The 26,962-nt window shown below is 41.6% G+C and overlaps 1 protein-coding gene across 1 annotated transcript in view; it reads left to right on the forward strand.

The window, feature by feature from the left end:
• Window positions 1-26,524, forward strand: part of CIBAR1 (CBY1 interacting BAR domain containing 1) — a 45,348-nt gene extending 18,824 nt beyond the window's left edge. The window contains exons 3-8 of the mRNA XM_082259415.1: window positions 3,608-3,676; window positions 8,644-8,784; window positions 14,208-14,312; window positions 24,065-24,178; window positions 24,299-24,403; window positions 26,407-26,524. Of these exons, the coding sequence (XP_082115541.1) occupies window positions 3,608-3,676; window positions 8,644-8,784; window positions 14,208-14,312; window positions 24,065-24,178; window positions 24,299-24,403; window positions 26,407-26,490 (618 nt within the window). The 3' untranslated portion in view covers window positions 26,491-26,524. The remainder of the gene's footprint in view (window positions 1-3,607; window positions 3,677-8,643; window positions 8,785-14,207; window positions 14,313-24,064; window positions 24,179-24,298; window positions 24,404-26,406) is intronic.
• The last annotated feature ends 438 nt before the right edge of the window (window positions 26,525-26,962 follow it).

Here is a 26,962-nt window from a genome sequence, read left to right on the forward strand (position 1 = left end):
TGTAAAAAAAAAAAGTTAATTCACACAGGTTATTATTGTATCCGCTAATAATGACTTAAGTGTATTTTTTGTGAAAATATTGTCTTGGCATATTCGGGGATGCCCTTCCAGGTAGGCTGCATGGGGGGCCCCTTGATTTCTAACAGCAGCCCTGTTCCCACCCCTCATGTTTTTACACTGCTTTGGGATGTCCCTACAGTCAAGAAGATAAAGTGACGTGTCCGTCCATGAACGAAGGAGAAAATGGGATTTTTGACTTACCAAAAAATCAATTTCTCTGATGGTCATTGACTAACACAGCACCCGCCCCTCTATGGAGTTGGGTTTGTTTCTTCTGACCCTGCTATAGGTCTTCAGTTTTGTAACAAGCAGTAAGTGTGCATATACCCCCAGGAACTGCCCCATAGGCATGCTCAAGATTTTTCTCTCTGCCTGTAGGGTGTGTCCATCAATGAACATCAGAGAAATGGATTTTACAGGAAGTCAAAAATCCCATTATTACAGAAAACCACAAAAAAAAAAAAAAAAAGGTTAATTTTGGCTTACTGAAAAGTGTGTCAATGTACAGTATAGTATGTATTCAATACTTGGTCAGGGCTCCTTTTGCATGAATTACTGAATTACTTTATAGAGATGCTGATTTAATTTTTCAGCAGGACTTGGGGCACCTGGCCACACTGCCAAAACTACCAATACCTGGTTTAATGATCATGTTATCATAGTGCTTGGTTGGCCAGCAAATGCAACTGACCAAAAGTCCAAAGAGAATCTGTGGGGTATTGTCAAGAGGAAGATGAGACACACCAGACCCAACAATGCAGACAAGCTGAAGGCTGCTATCAAAGCAACCTGGGCTTCCATAACTCCTCAGCAATGCCGCAGGCTGATCGCCTCCATGCCACGCTGCATTGATGCAGTAATTCATGTAAAAGGAGTCCCGACCAAGTATTGAGTTCATACTAAACTGGACATGGTCGTGCTTTTAAGTGTGCCAACCTTTCTGTATTTTTTTTTTTTTCTTTAAATAGTTTAAAAGCGTACAAAAGTGCAGATCAAACAATATATTGGAATAATACATATCTCCCCTCCCATGGTCCCTCCAACATCCCTTCTATTACATGTCTATGGCTTTCTTGTACCTCCTCTCCTTTTTCTCCATCCATCTTTACTTTCCCTTTTCTTCCCCTAATCCACCCAAATCTCAGAATATTTATTAGTCTGTGTGTGTGTTTGTGTGTGTGTATGTGTGTGTGTGTGTGTGTGTGTGTATATATGTGTGTGTATATATATATATATATATATATAATATATACACACACACACACAGTTCTTTTAAACCATTCTCTGAGAGTGGGGCCTTCTGATTCTAACCATTTTTTTGTGATTGCCCCCCCTTGCTGCATTTATTAAGTTTGGTACTAATGTACTTTTGTAATATTTTTTAACTTTTCTGAAATAAACAGGCCCATGGGTCATCAGTAATGTTTACCCCTGTAGTCCTGTGGTTTCTCCAAAATATTGTCGCACCTTTTAAAACAAAATGAAAAGACAGGACTCACCACTCTGATTGGGGGGGGGGGGGGGTCTGCAAGGGCATAGGTGACTTGCCTTGGGAGGATCAATGTCCTAAGAAAAGGAGGAATTTAGGAGGATTCAGTTTTCTCAGCTCTTCGATCACCTCTCAGCAGAAAACACACTATCTGTGAATAACCCATCTCTTTCCCTCGGTCTCCACTCCTTAGCCGTGCTAGTGACTCCTTAGCTTTGTCTTGGGCTCCCCCAGGTACGGTACTTCCGAGCACAGGTCGTTTACCATTCGGCTCATCCCGATCGTCTTCCACCACTTTCAGCTTTCTCCAGAATACAGCTTCATCTCACACCCTCCTACACAGCACAACAGTTGCTGACCTGCCTGGGGTTCCGGGATCCTCCAGAGCTGCCCGCTTACTCTCTCCTCGTCCAGCCGATTCACTACCTCCACCACTCCAGCCGTACACGTCAGGCAGCCCTGTACCCTCTTAGACCGGGGGAGGACTATGCCGCCCTGAGTGTGAGGGAGGCGGGATGGTTAAAAGGGCATCAGGTATGTGACTGTATGGAGGGATGGCTGCCTGGTGCTCCTAGCAGTGGCTCACTACGTGCGCCATTTGTAGGCTCCTCCTCTGTCCTCAGGATGAGCCCTTTTTTTTTTTTTTTGCTCAAATTTTCTAAGATACTGAATTTTGGGTTTTCACTAGCTGTTAGCCATCATCCTCAAAATAAAAGGGAGAAATGCTTGAAATATCACTCTGTGTGTAATTAATCTATATATATAATAGAAGATTCACTTTTTGCATTGAATTACTAAAATTCACTTTTTAATGATATTCAAATTTTTTGAGATGCGCATATATATACACACACTGTATTGTCACACACAATATTTTTAGGTCAAGTCTGCTGCTTAAAATAACAGACTGATATGGGTCCTTGCAGTTTTCTCTAAATGTTTCACCCTGGTAATGTGACTTTTTTCTGTTCAAATGATTTATTCACTTTCATTGGAAAATATATAAAGACTATGGCGTCGATTTACTAAAACTGGAGAGTGCAAAATTTTGCACTCTCCAGTTTTAGTAAATCAGCCCCAATGTGACCTTTTAATTGATTACTCTATAAAGAATATAGAAAATTCCCCTCCCTTCTACCCAGATGCCTACATAAATAAGTGTGAATTTCTGCTTATTAATTTTACTTTTTAGATCCTATTCCCTGCCTCCATTCACGCCTAGGCAAAAATAACATCCCCATGCTCCTGCAGCCTCCTGGAAAACCAGTGTCTGATACGCCAGGAGGCATCAGCTAGGGTATACACAGCACTGTAGGATGACCTTGTGCCGCTTCAGTAAGGGGCTGGCTAAGAGAACCAGAAAGAGACAGTCTGCTCCCAAAGACAAAGGAAAAACAAAATGGCAGCATGGGACCTAGTTTGCCACAGAGGCGCAGCGAATCACAAAGCTGAATTTTTGTGTGTTGTGTGGGTACACTTGCTTTAGATCCATCTACAGTTTTACCTCAGACAGCAGCAGACTTTATTTATTAGGAGGAGCTGCGTGCAGCATGCATAATGATAATGGCCATGCAGAGTGCATGAGGAGCATGCAGATCCTCTTAAAGTGTTAGTAAAGGTTAATTTAAAAAAAAAAAAAAAAAAACATGTTACACTCCCCTGCTCTGTGCAATGGTATTGCAAAGAGTGGCCCCAAACCTCCTCTTCTGGGGCCCCTTATGGATCATGGCTCCTTTTTTTTTTTTTGTGCCCCCATAGCAACCCTAAAATGAGTATAGTGTATATTCTCCATAATTCGTAGGACATCTGAAAATTTTTCCTTAATCAGAGGTATTCTGTATACAGTGTGCATGGAACAGTAGGAATTAAACATCATACCAGTAGATGGCACAGGAGGTAAATCTGAAATGACAGCTTTCAAACTGGTCTGATGCAGTATGTTGGAATATTTCAATAGCTTTTGTATTGCATTACTTTTCTGTAAATACATCTGGAAGATGATGACCTGTATTGTGATTGTGTTAATGATTTTTTTTTTTTTTTTAATTGTATTATCAGGTTGAAAGACTTGAAGCAAAAGTGGTTGAACCATTGAAAAGCTATGGTTCCATCATTAAGCTTAAAAGGGTAGGTATGTACGTGTTTTATTTTTGCCGGAGAGTCCATAAACGTATAGAGGGTGAAGGTGTGTTAGGAAGAACTAGATGCAAAATAACACTCTGCTACAAAGACAAAGATCTTATACATACTAATGGAAACTTGTGAAACTTTTACTTGCAGAAGTGTGTAGGCTGCTAACCTCTCCTTCTGAAAATACCAGTTATCTCAGTCATGCTGATTCAATACTTTTGAGACATTGCCAACTAATAAGTATGTATATAGGGGCATCTGTTTTCTCTCGTAGTACGGATTTCTTTAAAAAGAAAATGATTCAGGTTATTGGAAAAACCGTAGGAAAAAAAAATAGCAGTCAGATGTTGATCCTTTGAATGTAGTTCATTGTAAAAATGCTAAAATCCGGTCATGACAAGGATGCCAACGCGTTTTGGCCAATGAGGCCTTATTCATAGCTATCTGTTAGACCAAGGGTCTTCAAACTATGGCCCTCCAGCTGTTCAGGAACTACAATTCCCATCATGCTTAGTCATGTCTTCGAATGTTAGAGTTTTCCAATGCCTCATGGGATGTGTAGTTCTGTAACAGCTGGAGGGCCGTAGTTTGAGGATCCCTGTGTTAGACCCTCTAGGTCACAAAAACTCATCCCTGTGTAATAGGGGGGGGGGGGGGCGTGTTACACTATCTGTATTACATTGTAACTAAAGTATCTAAAAACAACATACAGTATAAGGCAAAGACTACATCAGCTCTGTCTCCATGTAGGATTATATCTATTCATTTATAACATCCATTATATCTATAGGCTTTTTGTTATGATAAACTGTTAACAGGATAAAACGTTTCAGACCTAGAGGCATCCTTGAGCTTAATCTAAAAATCCACCATATTTCTTGCTCAAGGAGCCTCTGGTGTAAATCGCCACTTCTGTCTCCTCAAAAAGGCTGTGCACACTGCAAAAATAGGTCCTATTACCTCCATGGATTTGCATAAAAAGTTTATAGACCTTGAATGGCCATTTGGATTTAGGGTTCATCCCAAAAATGTTCACCCACCTATACCCTTAAAGGGTTGGCTCCCCTTTACCAAAAGGCTGCCTAGGGCAGTAAGGTGCCTCTTTAGATAAAACAAACTGTGCAGCTTTGACTTAAGTTGGAAAATACCCTTGCTATAGGTGTAAGCCATGTAGGTACCTCCTGAAGCCTAGCTATGAAATTCCCAGAGGTGTGCCATCATCCCATCCTGTCTTGTTGCTAGGACACTCCCAGCGGTTACTGCTCACCCTCATATATTTAAATAAATTCAATAAATAAAGTGCTTTTGTGTGTGTCAAGTGACTACAGATATCATGTGCAAAATACCATTACTTTTCCAAATACATCACATTGGTAAAAAATCAATATTCAAAAACCATAAATACTGTAAAGTTCTAAAGTGTCAGTGTCACAATATAAATAAATATAGACTATAAGGTGCTTATATAGCTTAAAGTGAATCCGTGCAGAAACATATAAATATATGTATTCCGTTTAAACCAGTTAACATTTGCGGGTGCTTCTATCCTGTAACCATGTGTATACACTTGTGTTCCAGTAATAGTGAAAGACAGAGATTCTCATCAAACAAAATGTGTATAAAGTGTAGGGCTGCAACTAACGATTATTTTAATAATCGATTAGTTGCCGATTATTTTTTCGATTAATCGGATAAAATCATAAAAAAACTCAATATGCCTTTTTTTTCATTTATTTAAAATAATAATGAACAAACAGAGTGTTAGTGCCGGTTCACACTTGTGCGGTTTGCGAAATCGCATGTAATTCGGAGCGCACTGCTCCTAAATTACATGCGATCTCATGTGCGGATGCGAGTTCAGCCATATACTTTGTATGGCTGAATTCGCAGCGCAACCACAGCAAACTCGCACATGAGGCTTTTTTTGAGCCGCCTCAGAATCGGATCGCACAGTGGTTCACACTTGTGCGATCTGATTCTGTGCAAACTTGCAGATCGCACTGCAATTGCAACTGGGGGTGTCGTTAACTTTTAATTTGCACCCCCTGTGTATCGCATATGGCAGTGTGAACTGCCAGATGTGAGGATGCGATGCGGGAACACGCTGCATATTCGCAGCGTTCCCGCATCGCACAAATGTGAACCGGCATTAAGGCCATCGCATCCGCAGATCTGGCAGTTCACACTGCCATATGCGATACGCAGGGGGTGCAAATTAAAAGTTAACGACACCCCCAGTTGCGATCGCATATTGCAGTGCGATCTGCAAGTTCGCACAGAATCGGATCGCACAAATGTGAACCACTTACCACTGTGCGCTCCGATTCTGAGGCGGCTCAAAAAAAGCCTCATGTATGGCTGAACTTGCATCCGCACTTGAGATCGCATGTAATTTAGGAGCAGTGCGCTCCGAATTACATGTAATCTCGCAAACCGCACAAGTGTGAACCGGCACTTATACCAAAACTTTTTTTTTTTTTTAATTAAGCTGCTATATACTGTAAATAATATAATAAATGCTTATCCAGATAAAAGAGTTAATATTCCTTATAAAGTGCAATATTATAATAGAAAAATAAATGAATAAAAACGTCCATGTCAGCCATAGATATGAAATAGGGAGCATAGAAAGACCCCCTATATGTGTTATATGGGCGTTTTTAATCACTTATTTTTCTATTATAATATTGCACTTCATAAGGAATATTAACTTGTTTATCTGGATAAGCTTTTATTCTGTTTTTTGGCGGGCTGCATTGTATGGAATGGACACTGTAACTAGTACTAAGCTCGGCACACTCACATTTTGCTGCTTCTCCCTCAGCTCGATATGACTCACTCCCTCACTGACTCAGCAAGAAGGCAGAGAGGAGGGGAGGAGGGAGGGGGGAGGTCACGGAAGCCGTGCTGTGAGAGAGACAGTGAGTGCACACTGCAGCTTCACAGAGCAGACGGAGCTCGCTGACAGTCGGGGAATGTCAAGAATGCAGCACAACTAATCGACGGAGCAACTAATCGATAATGACAATCGTTGACAACGATTGTAATTATCGATTATTATCGATTTAGTCGATTAGTTGTTTCAGCCCTAATAAAGTGTCCAATCACAAAATCGTAGAAATAAAAAAATATAAAAAGTAATTCCCAGTGCTGTCTATCTTCCTCCACCTTTGATTGGGGAATTTTCAGTGATCACACATCTAGGTGTCCTAAATGCTCACCTCAGTGAGGTTAATAATACGCCTTTATCGTTAGACCTGTGGTGGATGTGGCTCCTTTGATTCCTTATCCCAACGCAGTCCTGCTCCTTCCAGGGGGATCTCAGTCTCTCCTGGCCTTGATCCGTCTCTTTTACCTAGGGTGGGCTTCCTAGAGGGGCTTTTTGGGTCGTTCCGGGATCGTTCTGGTGGCTAATACCTCTGCTCCTTATAGCTCATCAAAACAATGGGGCCATCATGGTAAAGTATGTATAGCTTTTATTTTTAAAGAATATAGCAGACTTACATTTAAAATGACTGTAAACTGTATGCAGAGAAGCGCTGTGGGACATCCGTCCCGTCGTGTCACTTCTGGGTTTCCTACGTGTTGCGTCACGGTATCACGTGACTTCCTCTGGGAATTTTGTTGTTCTTTTCTCAAATATATTCAATTTCATCTCCAGCAAAATGTCTGAGCAGTTTCTCTTGACTACAATCAAAAATCCTTGGAGGGTTCTTTAGGGACACATACTAATGTACTCAGAAAGGGAGACTGGTATTTCATACCTGGATGTATGGTGAATTTTCAGACTTCGCTCAAGATTCCCTCTAGGTCTGAATCACCACTGAGATGCCAGCCCTTCTTCTGAAATAAATGTAGTTTTATCCACTTATGCCATTTTATGATTATAGCCTAGAGTATAATTGATGATATGAACAGATATGTTCCTATATGGACACAGGGCTGATGTAGCATTTGCCCATTTGAACATTTATCTCTTATTTACCTTGTTTTTAGTTCTTTTAATTACAATTTAATACAGATGGTGATTTGTAACACCCCCCCCCCCCCCCAAATTGCACAGGGGACTGATGGTATTTATGTGGGACCTAGAGGGTCTGGCAGATGGCTATGATTGAGACCACATTGACCAAAACACATTAGCACCCACGCCATGACTCGATTTTAGCATTTTGATGATAAACTACATTCAAGGATCAGCATCTAAGTGCCGACTTTTTCCGTTGATTTCTACATTTAAAGAGGAGCTCCAGGCTCTTTCAGAAAAAAAATAAAAGCCAGCAGCTACAAATACTGTAGCTGCTGACTTTTAAGGCGATTTTTTTTTTTTTTTTTTTTTTTTTTTTTTAAATCGGCTATTGGGTGCTGCCACTCCCATCTCCCCACTGCGCATGTGCAAAGTGCACTGGACTCTGTGAAAGGGATGGCTGTGGGGGAAGGATTAAGGTGGCCGTACTTTGCTATGGGAAACTCAGCCGGAAATTGGAGAGTATACCTGTCAAAGCCAGGTATCCGCTCCCCCCAAAAGGTGCCAAATGTGGCGTCGGAGGTGGGGAGGAGGCAGATAAGCAGAACTTCCCCTTTTTGGCTTGCAAGAGCCTTAGCTGTGCTTTGGTGTCTTATGCTCATTGGGTGGAGGAGCACAGAAAATGGATTTCAAAAGACTCTACAATGAAGCGGTATTTAGTGGTGCAGGCAGCAGAAGTGAGCTTTTACTTAATTCTTTCACAGGGACACATTTTTCAGCAAGTTTAAGCTACAGGTTTGAGAAATGTGACAGATGCCAATGGCTTTTATCTTGTGTGTGTGTGTTTGAAAATTTTTTTCTTTTATGCCATAAAAGATGTGACTGGTCCGCTAAAGTTGCTTGTCATATCAATCCTGGTTTCTTTCCCCACTGTTAGCTGCTGTAAGCTTTAGCAAGACAGCAGAGAAATGAACCTTCTTTACAAACACTTTTTCAGGAGGACCTTAAAGTGACACTTACTGCTCGGAATAGAGAAGCAAAGCAAATGTCTCAACTGGAGAAAACTCGCCAAAGAAATCCATCGGATCGGCAAATAATTGTATCCTTTAAAAAGGACTTTGGCAGCAATACCATTGTTGTGTGTTTTTAATCAGTTTGCAAACAAATATATATATATATATATATATATGTATATATATATATATATATATATATATATATATATATATATATATATATATATATATATATCTTTTTTTTTTTTTTTCCTTAACCAAACAAAAGTCACAGGTATAAACCTCAATTCAAATGAACTTTCAGGAGCGGGTAGATTGGTAACCTTATTCTATAATATCACTACAGTTTGTGCTAGAAAGTGGTTATAGAGCTTATCTGTTAAGGTATTAAATACAACTATTAAATGAAAAATTGACACTTGATTCAGTGTGTCAATGGTAATAACACCATACTGTATACAGTTGTGCTCATAAGTTTACATACCCTGGCAGAATTTATGATTTCTTGGCCATTTTTCTGAGAATATGAACAATAACTTTTTCTTTCACTCATGGTTAGTGTTTGGCTGAAGCCATTTGTTATCAATCAACTCTGTTTACTCTTTTTTTTTAAATCATAATGACAACAGAAACTACCAAAATTACCCTGATCAAAAGTTTACATACCCTGGTGATTGTTGACACAAAGGGGTTTGAATGGCTATTAAAGCTAACCATCCTCAGCTGTGATCTGTTTGCTTGTAATTAGTGTGTGTGTGTATAAAAAAGGTCAATGAGTTTCTGGACTCCTGACAGACCCTTGCATCTTTCATCCAGTGCTGCACTGACGTTTCTGGATTCTGAGTCACGAGGAAAGCAAAAGAATTGTCAAAGGATCTGCGGGAAAAGGTAGTTGAACTGTATAAAACAGGAAAAGGATATCCAAGGAATTGAGAATGCCAAAGGATATCCAAGGAATTGAGAATGCCAATCAGCAGTGTTCAAACTCTAATCAAGAAGTAGAAAATGAGGGATTCTGTTGAAAACAAACCACGGCCAGGTAGACCAATTAAAATTTCAGCCACAACTGCCAGGAAAATTTTTCGGGATGCAAAGAAAAACCCACAAATAACTTCAGGTGAAATACAGGATTCTCTGAAAACATGTGGCGTTGCTGTTTCAAGATGCGCAATAAGGAGGCACTTGAAGAAAGATGGGCTGCATGGTCGATTCGCCAGAAGAAAGCTATTACTACGCAAATGCCACAAACAGCACAGAGACAAGCCTCAAACCTTCTGGCACAAAGTCATTTGGAGTAATGAGACCAAAATTGAGCTTTTTGGCCACAACCATAAACGCTACATTTGGAGAGGAGTTGATGAAAGGTACACCATTCCTACTGTGAAACACTGAGGTGGATCGCTGATGTTTTGGGGATGTGTGGGCTACAAAGGCACAGCAAATTTGGTCAGAATTGATGGCAAGATGAATACAGTAGGTTATCAAAAAATACTGGAGGAAAATTTGCATTCATCAGCCAGAAGGTGCTCATGGGATGTACTTGGACATTCCAACATGACAATCATCCTAAACACAAGGCCAAGTCGACCTGTCATTGGCTACAGCAGAATAAAGTGAAGGTTCTGGAGTGGCCATGTCAGTCTCCTGACCTCAATATCATTGAGCCACTCTAGGGAGATCTCAAACGTGCCGTTCAGTCCAAGAATTTACAGGAACTGGAGGCTTTTTGCCAGGAAGAATGGGCAGCTTTACCATCTGAGAAGATAAAGAGCCTCATCCTTGTTTCTCCTGTTTGGTTGGATACCCGTGAGGTTCCTCTCACCCCCCGGCCCCTTCCCGCACGGTGCGGTAAACTTAGGTTCTGTTCCCTTTCAGTATGACAGTTGATTGGTTGCGCCTCCCTGCCTAGGCACAGTATGCTCCCTTTTATGGGGTGCCTGTGGGTCGGCAGCGCCAATCACCACTCTCTCCTGACTACCCATCTTACCGCCCCTTGTCAACTAACCCTCAAGATTTACTGTAGTTAGTTGTTTGTTATACTATGTTACCAATCTTTGATTGCACTTCTCATTATTCTGTATGTCACACGTTGTTACTCATTTACATTATTCAATAAAATACTTGAAACAGAAAAAGCCTCATCCAAAATACCACAAAAGACTTCAAGCTGTCATTGATGTTAAAGGGGGCAATACACGGTATTAAGAACTGGGGTATGTAAACTTTTGATCAGGGTCATGTGAGTAGTTTCTGTTGTCATTATGATATAAAAAGAATAAATATACTGTATTTTCTGGCATATAAGACTACTTTTGAACCTCAAAAAAATCCCCCAAAAATGGGGGGTCGTCTTATACGCCGAGTATAATATCTCCAAGGTAGCCTAAGTATTATGAGAGATTAGATGTATTACAGTACTTGGGGTACCTTGGAGATCTATGAGAAATCTGATGTTTTTCAATGGTGTTGCCTTGCTTCGGAAGGGGGGTAGTCTTATACGGTGAGTATAGCCCAAAACCTATGTTTTAACTTGAAAATTAGGGGGGTCGTCTTATACGCCCAGTCGTCTTATACGCCGGAAAATACGGTCGGTTTATTAGTTTTGATGCTACCAGTAGTTTTTGCTGATATCCAGCTTTCTTTAGCAGGATGAAAACACTGTGCTTCCTGAAATCAAGGCAGTGTTGTCACCCTTTTGAGTAAAAAATTAAAGCCCAACTCCAGCTAACACTTTTTATTCAGCTACAGAAACCTTATTTGGTGAGGCCGGGGTAAAAGCTGATGGGTTATAAGCACCTCCAGCAGTGTGATTTTATTTATTTTTTGAATACGTTTCTCTTATTGCAGAAGAGACTTAGTATGCCTCTTCTGTAATAAAGAGCTGCCTGTTTGCAGGTTGAATTCCAATTTATTGTTCCACCAACAATTTACACAAACCTTCCTTTACCCCCTAACCCCCCGCTTCACAATGTAGCGTTAAATGGGTAATGTGAACAAATGCATTTTAATAATGTTTGGCAGTTCTAATCATTTTCTAGCAAAAAAAAAAGTAGATTTTTACATGTAGGAACGAAGTGTCAGAATAGCCTTGGGAAGGAGGTGGGTAATGCAAGCAGTGTAAGTACTTGAGTTTGATTCATTTGTAGCAGCTTCTTGCAGTCTACTGTACAGAAGAGCTTTGAGAGAAGGAGGGGGCGATGGCATAAGGAGGCATTCAGGTTAGCTGCAGTGCAAGGACCATGCTAATAAGGAAGTAGAGACTTGAGTGGCAGAGGGATGAGCTTATTGGTGTGCTGCTCCTCCTTTTACAGGAGAGGGGGGGGGGGGAATCTGTAGGTGAAAGTGAAACTGCATTAGAGAAAGATCAGTTCCCCTCCCTGCAGGGGAGTACTGTAGAGCAGATCTGTAGGGACTGTACAGACAGAAATACAAGTCATTTGGTAGGTTGAAGAGCTCTCGTATTAGTATTTTATCTTGCATTTAGCGGTTTGTCAGGAGTGCAGCTTTAAAGTAATTGTGAACATACAGCTTTATAGACTCTTTCTAATACAGTTAAAACTATGCAGGCACCATAACTGCTTTTGCTTAGTTTCATACATTTTTTTTTCTTAAATCTTTCTTTTGTACAAGAATAAGTTATGTTGTCACCATGCATCTCTTCTTTCTTATAGTGGGTGGTTGGGTTACAGGGCACTGTGCAGACAGTGTGCCCACAGGAGTTGTACAAATATATGAAAACACTACATGATTTTCAGGAGGGATGACATGATGCCATGTTTTGCGTTGAAAGCGGAAGTGATGTAACATTCTTTTGCTTCCGCTGTGTGATGAGACATCTAGCTAATAGGTTGGAAGCCTCACTTTCAGCATTCACTGCATGCGCTGCTAGTAATACGGTAACATGTCAGAGCTTACGGAGTTTCAAAGAGTGCAAATTGTTGGTGCCCGCTTAGCTGGTGCCTCTGTGACTGAAGCTGACAATTTATTTGCTGTGTTGTGAGGTACAATATCAAAGGTTGTGACAGCATATACAGTTCCCGGGCAAACGATATCTGATAAGCAATAAGTGAAGTCAACATGGTCAACTGACCAGCAGAGACAACAGGACATTGTGCAGAATTATGACCCGGAATAAGCAAACAATTGCTGCAGAAGTGACTGCAGAGCTCAATCTCAGACTTCCAAAGCCATGTCCACAAAAACTGTGTAGAGAGAACTCCCTAAGCAAAACATTCATTGGCGAGCTGTAACTGGCAAACCACTAGTGACCAATATTAATGTTCAGAAGAGGAGAATCGTGGATTATCAAACAAGAATGTAATGGGCTCCGATTTAATTGAGCTTCACACTGTTTCCAACCACCTGACGTGTTTGTGTGGTGAACACCAGTGGTGCAATCATGGTTTGGGCAGCCATATCTTGGTATTCTGCAGGCCCCTCCATTACCTTGAAAGGTAGTCGCTACCAGCGACTATGTACTAATTTTGGCCGATCGTGTGCAGACATTGTTTCCCAAAGACAGCGTCATTTACTAAGACTAAAATGCTCCGATTTACACAGATGATGTTGTCAAATTGTGGTTTGACGAGTATGCAGACGAAGTCTTGCACCTTCCCTGGGTGCCGCAGTTGTTGGACCTCAATATACAGCCACTATGGTAAATTTTTGGAGAACAATGTTCGGGGCTCGTTTTCCGCCTCCGACATCTCTGAGAACTGGAAAGATGTTTCAATGAAGAATGGTATCCAATTCTATTATCCACCTTTCAAGACTTTTTATATTTGTCAATTTCCTGTAGAGTTCAGACCATCTTGGATGCCAAAGGAGGTCCAACACCAGATTAGGTAATGATCACCTGGTGTTTCCATATTTTTGTCCAACCCCTGTGTATTCCATTGTCTGTTCAGCCTGAGGCACCATGCAGTCTGTGATTCAGGAGAGGGGTGTGTTCAAGAGGTAGGCTATGATTTGGAGGGGGGTTGTGCCAGAGGCAGGCTGTAATAGGTTCAGGTGGTCATGGTGGCTGAACAAATTTCCCAATACAGCTTTTGAGATCATACCAGTGACCTATGGTCTATAACCCTGTTGGTGCTGTGAAGGCGCTGGCGTGTCTGGACGGACTGGTTCTGGTCGGACTGGTTCCTCTGCTCCGTTTATCTGTCTCTTTATCTTTTCTTTCTTCTCATTACCTTGACCTGCCTAGCGTGGTTTTGCTTACGGGATACACAAGACTGCACACAATCTATCAAAGTGAAGCTATTGTTCAGTTAGACTTGTACTGTTATGCCCATGTTTCTATGTACTTTTGTACTTCCTGAATTTTATTTTTACAAGTGCCTTTTATTTGTGTCTCAAGTAAAATGTTCAGTAAATCTTTAGTCTCCATTAAACTACCAAATAAAGGCATGTTGTGTGTCTGCTCAGTGTCCTGTACCTCTGATTTAAGCTATAAAAATATTAGTCACTGTAAGAAATAACTCAATATGTGCTTGCTGCACTATACTTTTTCCTTTTTTTTTTAATTTTTCTTTTTTCTGAATTTAAGGCTGAAACAGAGTTACAGAGAGCCACGATGGATGCTGCACGAATAAGCCGCCAGCTTGAGGAAACGATTGATAATTTTGAAAAGCAGAAAATTAAAGACCTAAAGGCGAGTGCAGTCATATTTTTATTTTTTTCCTTTGAGCGTTATCCGAATAGTAGTTGTGCAAATTATCCTGTTCTCTTTGTATTTCTTCCCTTATGTAAAATCCCTGGTGTTCCTGACAGTCCATCTGCTTTCCCATTAAAAACTGACCACACTAAGCAGAAGAACACAAGGTAGTCAGTTCTCTAGCTATGCTGGCAACTCAGTGTGCTCTCCTTGATCACTTATTAAAAAAAAAAAAAAAGGGAAACATTTAATTAGAAATGTATTTTTTTTTATCTATACAAAAATGTGTTGCCTTTCAATTCTATGTTAACCACTTAAGGACCAAGCCTATTTTCTGACACTTGTTCTTTACAAGTTAAAATCAGTATTTTTTGCTAGAAAATTACTTAGAACCCCCATCCATTATTTATATATATATATATTTATATATATATATATATATATATATATATATATATATATATATATATATATATATATATATATATATATATATATATATATATATATATATATATAATAAAATGGTGATCATTGCAATATTTTTTGTCACGCGGTATTTGCGCAACGGTCTTTTAAACTAAATTTTATGGAAAGAAATACATTTCACTGAATTTAAAAAAAATCTAAACAGTAAAGTTAGCCCAATTGTGTTGTATTTTGTGAAGGATGTCATGGCGAGCAAATAGATACCTAACATGTTACAGTTTAAAATTGCACACACTCCTGGAATGGCAACAAACTACAGTACTTAAAAATCTCCATAGGCGACGATTTTTAACGGTTACCATTTTAGAGCTAAGCGGAGGTCTTTTGGTAAAATTATTGCTCTCGCTCTGATGATTGCAGCAATATGTCACGTGTGATTTGAACACCGTTTTCATTTGCGGGAGCGACTTAAGTGTGAGCTTTTTTTCGTGCGCGAGCTCACAGGGACAGGGGCCTGTGGGTGGCTGGCTGGCTCGCTGGTACAGGGCCTGTGGGTGGCTGGCTGGCTGGCTCGCTGGTACAGGGCCTGGGGGTGGCTGGCTCGCTGGTACAGGGCCTGTGGATGTGGGTGGGTGGCTGGCTGGTATGGGGCTGCTGTGGGTCGGTGTATGGCTGTGATACACTCCCTCGAGAAGAGGCTGTCCAAGGCTAGGGAGGCGGCCTAAGAAGGCAGAATGATGTCACAAAAATATCGGCACTATCAGCCAGTTCTGGGGCTGATACCAATAAATCGGGGAAAGTGCTTATCGGCCCCCGATATATTGGTCTTGCCGATAAGTGGTCTATCCCTAGTAAATATTGTGCAACAAACAAAATTGCAACTATTATCTTTTTATTCAACGGGGCCTTTACTTTTAGAAAATATACAATGTTCTGGGAGTTTCAAGTAGGGATGCACCGAAATGAAAATTTTGGGCCGAAACCGAAAATGCAGGATGCCCTTGGCCGAAAACCGAAACCGAAAATTACTTTTTTCCCCCAAATGATTTTAAAATAGATAGAACAGGGGCATACACCAAAAACAGGCAGCGACGTACACCTGTAGCTAGTATGTAGTATATGTACTGTGACGGGTTGGCAAGTGGTTAATTTAATTACCAATGATATTTGTATTATGCAGCATGAGGGGGTTAATGTATTGCCACTGCTGGTCACTGATGCATTAGTGACCGACCAGTGGCAGTTAATTAACCCCTTTTGTGCTGCATTAGTGCAACCAGTATCAGTGTTAATTAACACTGATTGCACTGATACTGGTTGCACTACAGTGTTTAATTTCGTCGACTGAAACCGACTAAAACGTTTTCATCGACTAAATGAATACAATTTTAGTCGACTAAAATACGACTAAAACTAAAATGGCATTTTAGTCAAAAGACTGCCAAAATTAACACTGGTGCATGCTCAAAGATTAATACCATAAATAATAACATATTAGATTTTTCACTCCAGGGCCAGCAGTAGTATATAATGAGTTTGGAAATTGTAGAGAAATGCTTAAATAATGCATTACAAATTACAATTGAACTACACCCATTCGATTATAGATGACTAAAATACGTTTTAGTCGACTAAAATACGTTTTAGTCGACTAAAATGTACTGGAGTTTTAGTCGACTAAAATGTGCTGGAGTTTTAGTCGACTAAAATGTGCTGGAGTTTTAGTCGACTAAAATGTGCTGGAGTTTTAGTCGACTAAAATGTGCTGGAGTTTTAGTCGACTAAAATGTGCTGGAGTTTTAGTCGACTAAAATGTGCTGGAGTTTTAGTCGACTAAAATGTGCTGGAGTTTTAGTCGACTAAAATGTGCTGGAGTTTTAGTCGACTAAAATGTGCTGGAGTTTTAGTCGACTAAAATGTGCTGGAGTTTTAGTCGACTAAAATGTGCTGGAGTTTTAGTCGACTAAAACGTGCTGGAGTTTTAGTCGACTAAAACGTGCTGGAGTTTTAGTCGACTAAAACGTGCTGGAGTTTTAGTCGACTAAAACGTACTGGAGTTTTAGTCGACTAAAACGTACTGGAGTTTTAGTCGACTAAAACGTACTGGAGTTTTAGTCGACTAAAACGTACTGGAGTTTTAGTCGACTAAAACGTACTGGAGTTTTAGTCGACTAAATACGACTAAAACTAAAACACTTGCAGAAGACTAAAATGGGACTAAAACAAAAATGCCATTTTAGTCCTAAGACTAAGACTAAAACTAAATTGAAATTTGCTGCCAAAATTAACACTGTTGCACTAATGCAGCACAAAGGGGTTAATTAACTGCCACTTGTCGGTCACTAATGCATCAGTGACCAGCAGTGACAATACATTAACCCCCTCATGCTGCATAATACTAATACCATTTGTAGATTATCATCAGTATAGTATTGCAGGGCTGCTGCACTCTATTTAAACCAGCTGTGCAGGATCAAGTCAGTAAAAGTGACAGAAGACAGCAGCACATCCAATTTCCAAAATAAAAATTGTCTTACAAACAGTTAACTGCTCAAGATTAGTGGAGTTCAGTAAACAGGTAATGGGTTTGTTAAACTTCTAACCTGAACCAACAGTAGATCCTCCAAAAATAAAATAAAAAACCCATGCAGCTCACACAGAGCTCAAACTAGCTGAATGGAAGCTGAAATGGTTAACAGCCATGTGTTCCTGCAGCATCTTTCTTATCAGTGTATCAGGGAATGTACAGCTCAGGGAGATAAAACATAAGCAGTGAGGGGAGAGGAGGCTGATCGGTAACCTGCACGATGCCTGAATACACAGCTATCTGGAACACACTGCAGTCCACCAGCATTCCAATGTGACATTGCTCTAATACTAGTCATACCTTCTTCTTGCCATGCAGCTATCTCCTGGTGCTCTCAGTCAAATGTGGCGGGCTGGAGAGGGGCGGGGAGGAGTGTTTTACTGCATGCTGACTGGCTGTGGATGGAAGGGAGGAGGAGCTCCACATTTCAGCCCGCCCATCCCCGACATCAGAGCTCCGATCTGACAGCTCTGCTCTCTCACTGACTCACTGACTCTCACTGTGCTGGAATGAGTCACACTGCAGAATGTAGTGCTACACTGTCAGCACACCGCCCCTGAATCCGGGGATAGCAGTGATAGTGGACCTGGCCGGCCAATATCAGCGGCCATACATTTTCGGCATCCTTAACCCCTTATCAGCTGAAATTGGATACTCACATTTTCGGCCGAAATTTCGGTGCACCTCTAGTTTCAATTAATTTGATGGCCAAAAATGCAGATTTTTCACATGTGTGCAAAAAAGTGCTCCAGAGCCGAACTGGTTTAAAGTTGAACACTGGCAAACATTATTTCTCTTTCATTCATTGACGGACAACGCTCCTGATATCCATTAGGAAGAGTCCAGACTTCCGATCAATGTCTTGGAACTTCGAGCCATCAGACTGTCTGGATAATTAGACAGATCGCCTTCAGGGTTGTCCAGTGTGCATTCAAGTGGACAGTGCCACGGCCGTGGCTTATGTTAATCACCTAAGGGGGCACAAGAAGTGTCCTGGCATCTCTGGAGGTAACCGGCATTCTAGGGTGGGCAGAGCAGTTCGTTCCTTCCCTTTCCGCTGTACACATTCCCTGGGTGGAAAATTGGCAGGCGGATTACCTCAGTTTGCAGGCTTTGGACCAAGGGGAGTGGTCCCTTCATCCGGAGGCCTTTCATCAGCTGTGTCTCTGGTGGGGCACCCCTGAGGTGGATATGTTGCCGTGTCAGCTCAACAGAAAGGTGCAGAGGTTTGTGGCTCAGTCAAGGCATCCTCTGGCGGACGCCACAGACCTGCTGGTGGGGCCAGTATCATCTGATTTACGCCTTCCCTGGTCTCAAGCTTCTGCCCAGATTTCTATGCAGGATCGAGGCAGAAGGGATTTCGGTCATCTTGGTGGCTCCGGATTGGCCTTGCCGGGCTTAGTAGGGGGATCTGGTGCGGCTGGTTGCCGCTGTTCCTTGGCAGCTTCCTCTCAGGGAGGATCTGCTGTCCCAAGGAATGATCTTCCATCCTGCTTTACAGTCGCTGGCTTTCACGGCTTGGCTGTTGAATGCCTGGTGCTGAAGGGTGCTGAAGGGTAGGGGTTTATCTGAGTCGGTGATTCCTACACTGTTGAAAGCTAGGAAAATTTAACTTTCAAAATATTTTATTAGTACAAAGAGCAAAGTTACAACAAGAGCAAAACCAGAACAGGCGGTATGCAAGTTGGGATTGCAGAAGCAACTGGGTACAGGAATACAATGGGCTTCAAGGGTAGTGCAAATTTACCTCTAGGAAGATCTCCCATCATACGCGGAGGACATACTTCCTCGCTCCTTCTCAGTGGCTCGGATCTTGACCTTCCTTCAACGGGGGGGGGGGGGGGGTTGAACAGAAATTGGCCTCGAGTTCCATCAAGAGCCAGATGTCGCCTTTGGTAGCCCTCTTCCAACAACCTTTGGCCACACACTCCCTGGTGCGTACCTTTCTTCAGGGTGTCCGACATTTCGTTCTTCAGTGGTGCTTTTAGCTCTACAGAAGCCTCCCTTTGAAAATATTAGAGAGATTTCCCTAGTTATGCTGTCCCAGACTGTGGTCTTTTTAGTGGGCATCACCTCTGCCTGCAGGGTTATCCTGTCGTTCACCTTACTTGGTGATTCACAGGGATAAGGTGGTTCTTCGCCCCTGTCTGTCGTTTCTTCCAAAGGTTGTCGCTGATTTTCATTTGAATGAAGACCTTGTGTTTCCTTCCCTGTGTCCCAGGCCTAAACATCCGAAGGAAATTGCCTTGCATGCCTTGGATGTGGTCCGGGCAATTGGGTTGTACCTGGCAGCTACAGAGTCTTTCAGGAAGTCAGACTCTCTTTGTGCTCCCAGATGGACATTGAAAAGGTTTGTCCGCTTCCTCTGCGACCATTTCCAGATGGATCAGACGGACGGCGGTTCAGTAGTGAATTTTTATATAATATATATATATATATATATATTTCATTATTATTATCCTTGCATCCAGTCATTTCTATTTCTATTTGCATTTATTTATTTATTTTTTTAATGCGTCTTTATTATGTGGTTTTTTTTTTTATGCATTTTTCATTATTCTTTCTCATATCTGCAGTTCTATGTTTGTACCAGTACTGAATGCATATGTCCACTATCATTACCAACTGTTTATGCAGTAGCAATTGCTTTTATCTATGTTCCTTTTAAAAAAAAATGTTTTATAAGAGTGGATGTTGAGGGGTTAATGATGATATCGAGACACTGGGTGCCCTCCCCCTCCTCCACCTTAAATGTAATGTTCAGGTTGCTGTTCCTCCCCCTCCCCCCCCCCCCCCCCCCCGTGACTTTGACAAAGCACAGCAGTGCGAAACATGTTGTCACGGCAACCCTGATGCTTTCCAGGCCGGGTCCCAACGCCGATTCCGAGTAGCGGCCTCCGCTGTGGATACCTCTGGTTGGCGGCTCCGCGGCACGTCTACACTGCTTCGGTGCTAGCAGCCACACTATCGGGTGGGAGGAAGCCACGCCACCTTACCGGCTGGTCCGGTCTGCTTTTGGCACATAAGATCCTTCTCCCTTATGCCTGGTTCCCTGCTGTGATCATCTACACAGTTACGGCTCACCCAGCGGCTCGGTCATCCTGTGACCCCGAGCAACGCCACAGATCTGGTTTGGAATACATTCTATTATGTTTTAATCATCACTATATACAGTAAAACCTTGGATTGCGAGCATAATTCGTTCTGGAAACATGCTTGTAATCCAAAGCACTCTTATATCAAAGCGAATTTCCCCATAAGAAATGTTGGAAACTCAGATGATTCGTTCCACAACCATTTATTCATAAGTCCTTCAGTTTATAGTCCATATAAAAAGATTCTAGCATTGCAATAGGTTATATAACCATAAAATGTCCATCCACAAATAGCCGCTTCCACAAGGGGATTAGAAGGAAACTCCAGCAGGAGCTACAGAGTATCAAAGAGAAGAGAGGCGCCTCTAAGTGTAGCAATATGGTTCCATTTAATGAAGGTTCAACATTTAGCGACTCACATGGTTGATGAATAAAAGAGGCACATCTAAGTATGCAGGCATCCGGGGTAAAGCTGTCCACATAGACCATCTTCTGCACCGCCGGCTGCCAGTCTGTAATCCTGACCGGGAAGACCACCCTGCAGTAAAGCGATCTGAAAGTGAGGGGCAGCATGGAAGGGATGACGTAGATGGCGGTGCGGAAGATGGTCTATGTGGACAGCTTTACCCCGAATGCCTGCCTTTTATTCATCAACCATGTGAGTTGCTAAATGTTGTACCTTCATTAAATGTAACCATATTGCTACACTTAGAGGCGCCTCTCTTCTCTTTTATACTTAGCTGTGACTTGAGGCTACTTGTATATCAAGACCTCGCTTGTATATCAAGTCAAAATTTATTATAAAAATTTGCTTGTCTTGCAAAGCGCTCTTAAACCAAGTTACTCTCAAACCAAGGTTTTACTGTATATTTTTTATAAATAAACTTTTCAAGGTTTTCCATCAAGCCTGCCTGAGTTACATTGTAGACTATGTACCGTGGGATAGCGCTGCTGCCCCTCCCCCCCCCATTCACTGACTTATGCTGAATCAGCATTAATTAGCAGCAGCACCACACGGTAATTTGACTTTATTCATTCCTGAGAGTGAGAGATATCACAGTTAGCGCTGGAAGTCCCTTTGTTGTTCGATCAGACGGCGGTTCAGGCCTATTCCATCAGGGGTCAGGTTCCTTCTTTTCCCTATCAAGCCACACTACTAGGGCGTTTAGTGCCTCCTGGGCTTTCCGTCATCAGGCGTCAGTGATGCAGGTTTGCAAGGCTGCCACCTGGTCGTTGGTGCACACTTTTACAAAGTTTTCTAAAGTGTATGTGTTGGCATATGCGAATGCTGCTTTTGGCAGCAAGGTTTTGCAGGCTGCTGTTTAGAAGGACCCGATCCTCTTTGAGGGTGTTTTTGTTTTTTTAGGTGAGCCCCTGTTGCCTGGTTGGCTAATGTTTAGACTTGGGAATTTTTTTGTTGTTCCCACCCCTCATGTTTAACACTGCTTTGGGACGTCTTGGCTACCTACAGAGCCACCAGGACACTTCGTGCCCCGTTGGTGATGACATAGGCCACGACCATGGCATTTGTCTGCATTGAATGCACACTGGACAACCCTGAAGACGATCCATCCAATGATCCAGACAGTCTGATCGCTGGAAGTTCCAAGACCTTGATCAGAAGTCAGGACTCTTCCGAATTGATATCAGGAGCTATGTCCGTCAATGAACTTAAGAGAAATGGATTTTACAGCTTCACAGCCAGGTGCCCGCTGCGCATGCACACGCTGCATTTTCTATTGTGAATAGTCCCAGAGTCTTCTGGAACTTGTCCCGTGTCCCAGAAGACTGTGGGGAGGGAGGAGAATGTCCGCTTCTGATCGCCTAGGCCAGTGATGGCAAACCTTGACACCCCAGATGTTTTGAAATTACATTTCCTATGATGCTCATGCACTCTGCAGTGAAGTTGAGCATCATTGGAAATGCAGTTCCAAAACATCTGGGGTGCCAAGGTTCGCCATCACTGGCCTAGGCGATCAGAGCAGAAGTGGGAGAAGGTACCTGTCAAAATTTGGAATACCTGTGCCCCCCCCAAAAAAAAATAACGCATTAGATAATAAGACTAAATTCAGCAATGTAAAATATCGAATGTGATGTGAATACTGCACATTCATTCAAATAGTGAGACGAATAGTGCAAAAAAAAAAAAAGTAAATTCACTAAAAAACACACACGCATTCTTTCTTTATCATCTGGTGTTTGCTGGCGGTATTTTAGAAATGTGCAAAATAACAATTAGGGTCCTTTCACACGAACGATCCAATCAGATCCGCCTGTCAGTTTTTCAGGTGGACCTGATTGGATCCTCCATGCATCCCTATGGGGCAGCGGATGTCAGCGGAGACATCGCCGCTGACACCCGCTGCTATCTGATTCCGATCCTGTCCGTGAAATCCGGACAGATGGAAACCCTATTTTCCATCCGTCGAGCGGATCGGATGAGAATGGACAGGTGGTCTGTTCTCATCCGATTCCCCCATAGAGGACAGCGGGGATCTGACCGCTCCGTCTATGCACACAGAGCGGAGACGGAGCTGTCATCTGCCTGCTCAGCGGGGATCGGCGGATCGATCCCCGCTGAGCAGCACGGAGTCCGCCGGCGGAGGTGGACCGTGTGAAAGGACCCTTAAAGAAACTCTGCACTGACCAGAAAGTGAAGAGTATATAATGTATCATTATTAGGGATGCACCGATCCGACTTTTTTAGACCCGATACCGATATCTGGCGTTGTGAAATCGCCGATACCGGAACCGATCCGGAGCTACACACAAAGCAAGCGGCTGCAGTACAGAGCAAAGCCACTGCTTCATGTGTACGGCTCCTCCATTCACAGGCAGAGTGCCTCTGATATCACTCCGCCTGTGAGCCGGACCTATAAAGCAGTGGTTCTCAATTCCGGTCCTCGGGACCCACTAACAGGCCAGATTTTAAGTATTACCTTGGGGGATGCAGACTAGAATACTGCAATCACTGAGCAGCAAATGAGATCACCTGTGATGTAATTTAGTTATCTTGCAAACCTGGCCTGTTGGTGGGTCCCGAGGACCGGAATTGAGAACCACTGCTATAAAGGAAGTAGCGGCTCCCATCCCATACTACTACTGCACCACTCGGCCAGTGGATCGGTCAATGTTACCAATCCCCCGATCCATCTAAAATGGCCATATCGGCGCCGATATCTGATCCGAATATCGGATCGGTGCATCCCTAATCAGCATGAAAATGTTCTCCTCTGAGCTCAGGAATGTAAATAAATTGTAACCTTTCATCAGAGGGAGATCATTTTGTGACTGAAAGCACACTAGAATGTTTTTATAGTTTCACAATATTGCTGTGTACTTTCTGGGCAAAAAAATGAAAAAAAAGCCAAAAATAACACAAAATTCAAGCTCTAAATATCGCAAAACATAAATTTTTCTTGCATTTGGGAAATAATGCATGTTTTTTGGTGAATTGACTACTTTTGAGATAAAAACTGCAATATTTGTAACACAAAAACAAATGCAGTATTTTAACTCTTTGTGAATTGACCCCATTATCCTTTAAACATGAGTCTCCCAAAACACTGAAGTACACATGTGTTTTCATATATATTATACCCTATGTTATAATTTTTGTCTTTATTCCCTCTATATAGAAAATATTTGGAGAATTTGTCACTGTCGAAATGGTGTTCCATGGTAAAGCTTTGGAGGTACTGACTGCTGCCTTTCATCATATTGAAGATATTGATGAGGAGGAGGATCTAGAGGTAGCAAAACCTTATATTTGTTATATAATGATGTTGTAATCTTATAGCAGGATGAATAATATTTAGAACAGTTCTTTTCTGGTATTGGGATTTTTTTCTATTAATAGTTTACCTTTTTAGGTTTTCAGAAGTTCTCTGCACCCACCAGATTTTCAGTCTCGACTTGATATTGTACGTGCCAATTCAAGAACAGGATCAATGAAACAAATGTCCTCTTCCTTATCGGTGAGATTTTGAGGTGTTTTAATAAACAGGAGTAAAATGTAAATGTACTTTAGTAAATTGTTCAGATATGTCTCATGAATTAATCTATCACTCTTACATGTGGTATTCTTTGTGTTCTTAAAAAATGTTACACGTGATGGAGCTGTAAATTACATTTATATTTTGTCAAGTATTTGATAAAGCTGTATTCCTCTGTGTGCTTCATTAAGTCAAATGCCTGACAATTCTTAATAAAAAAGATGTAAAAGTAGCCTTTCGGGATGGAACTATAGGAGCTGCCATCATTGACTTGTTTTTAAAGGTGCAAGGTGGACTTTAAACCTTCTCTTTTATTTCATTACTTTGCAAGTACCTGAGGCAGAACAGGTATATTGCCATTAAAGTGTTAGAAAACTTGGTATGTTTAGTCTTGTTCCAGGTATAAAACACACCACGTGATGGCACCCCTAAAAGCCAGCAGTGTTGAAAACAAGCTGGCATTAGCAATGGCCATATTTCTGACCTGCCAGTTTCCTGTTAATGTGAAAGCGAAGGAAAATATATATATATATGTATGTATGTGTGTGTGTGTGTGTGTGTGTGTGTGTGTGTATATATATATATATATATAGAGCAGTATCGGCTGGTTCAATAGAAACCAGCTGACAAAGCCGGCTGAATGTCTAGCTTCTGTGGAAGGGGCATGACCGAAAAAGGTCAGCCAATTGGCATCCGATCAGTGCTCTTAGCCAATGGCTGAGCCAGCATTGACTGTTGTATCCCCTTGTCAGAACCCAATAGCTCAGTGGGGGAGATCACTGTAGTAACATTTGATAGTTGGTACAGGCCCTTCAGTTTTTTTGTTTTTTTATTTCATTCAGCTTGCTGGGTAAATGGATGGAAAAAAAAAGCTGCTAGTGTGTACTAGGCTTAAGGGGAAATCAAAACTTTGCTGTCCCCGAGGCAAAAAGTGTGTAGTTCACTTTGTAGAGCCTTCATCTATTGTCCTGGTGTGTTTTTTTCTTTTCTTTTTTTTTTCTCCAGGAGAAGAAGCAAGGAAAAAAATTCTCGTGGGGGGGGGGGGGGTGGTTGGTAGACACCAAGAGGAGCCTAATAGGTTTAATCCTTCCCTATTCTTAAAAAAAAAAAAAAAAAAAAAAATTGCCTTCACATACATTTTAAGAACTTCCTATCTCCCCAGTGGTAAATCAAGCTTGTGGCTGTAGATGCAGTTGTAACCTCTTCTTCTTCTCTTTTTTTTTTTTTTTTCTTTTTCGTTTCTTTTTTAGCTGGCAACCGGATTTTCAGTAAATTGATTCAGGCAGCTTTAGAGTTGCCTGATCAATTTTTTTGGAAGTGCCAACTCTAGGGCAGCCCTGGACCACTGTAAACTCTGGTTCCCCGATCTCAGGCAAGCATTTCTTCTTGTTGGGTTCAGAGCTGTCATTCCCTGGCCCACAGCCCCACTGCATGGGAAAACTTCTTTTTTTTTTTTCTTGGAGTTGGGCTTTAGGTAATTTTCTAGCAATAAATGCAGATTTTAGTGTGCATGAAACATTACATTTGTTTACTGAACTTGTGATCTTTTAAGAAGTTGGTCCGTAAAACCCATACTATACAGTTTTTATGGTAGAAGCCATAGCTGGATCCATCTGGTCATGAAAGTCTGAAACTTGTTCTTTCACCATTAGAGGACTAAACCCGGAAGGTCTTAATAGCATCTACATCCTAGAGACACTAAACAAAGGCTGAAATGAACATGCATAGACCAAGGGGGTATAGCCCATAAGGAGGGAACAGCCTTTTGTTGTTCAGCAGGCAGGGCATATATACCCCATGAGCATGCTGTATTCCTAATAAAGAGGAGATGTCAATGCAGTACAACTTTATCTTTTATAAGGGGATCAGTCATGGAAATTAAATATTTGCCTATTACATTTCAGACGTTGCTTTTATACACCATAACAAAAGTTCCAGTTTTCCTGCCTAATGTTTCTGAATATTTTTTCATTGAATTACAGCAGTCTTCAATGAGTCGACACAAAAAGGAAGAGGAGGATGACCTAGATGAGGATGACGACGATGGGTCAACTGAAGAGGAAAACTAACATGATTACAAATCCCATATTTTTTCTTGGGCTGTTTTTTTTAGAGGATGCGGAAGAGACAGCTGGCTTAATTTGTATAAGAAAATATAAAATGGATAAATGTGAGATCTTCATCTACAAAACAGATGATCTGAGATCATATCTTCATCTACACTACAGACACGTACCTTCTGCGTCAGCATGAAATCAAGTTCTACCCATGCAATGGTGTAAGGACAGAACAGCATGTGATATCTGAAGTGTGTAAATGTTGGTTACTCCTCTCTTAGTTGATAAGCTCTTGGACATTCTGGCAAAGGACATTCTGGCAAAGGACATTCCATTCTGCTTTAAATATGGTGTTTATCCAGAGTGGCACAGTTTAGAAAAAGTATATTCATCGTTGTGCTGTTTTTGTTTTTTAAGAATGAGGGAGGAATCCTAAAGCTCTGTGTGTAGACCTCTGAGTCTATTTTTTTATTCTTTAGCCTTA

The sequence above is a fragment of the Pelophylax lessonae genome (assembly GCF_965119305.1).
Source record: "Pelophylax lessonae genome assembly, chromosome: 5".
Lineage (NCBI taxonomy): Eukaryota > Metazoa > Chordata > Amphibia > Anura > Ranidae > Pelophylax > Pelophylax lessonae.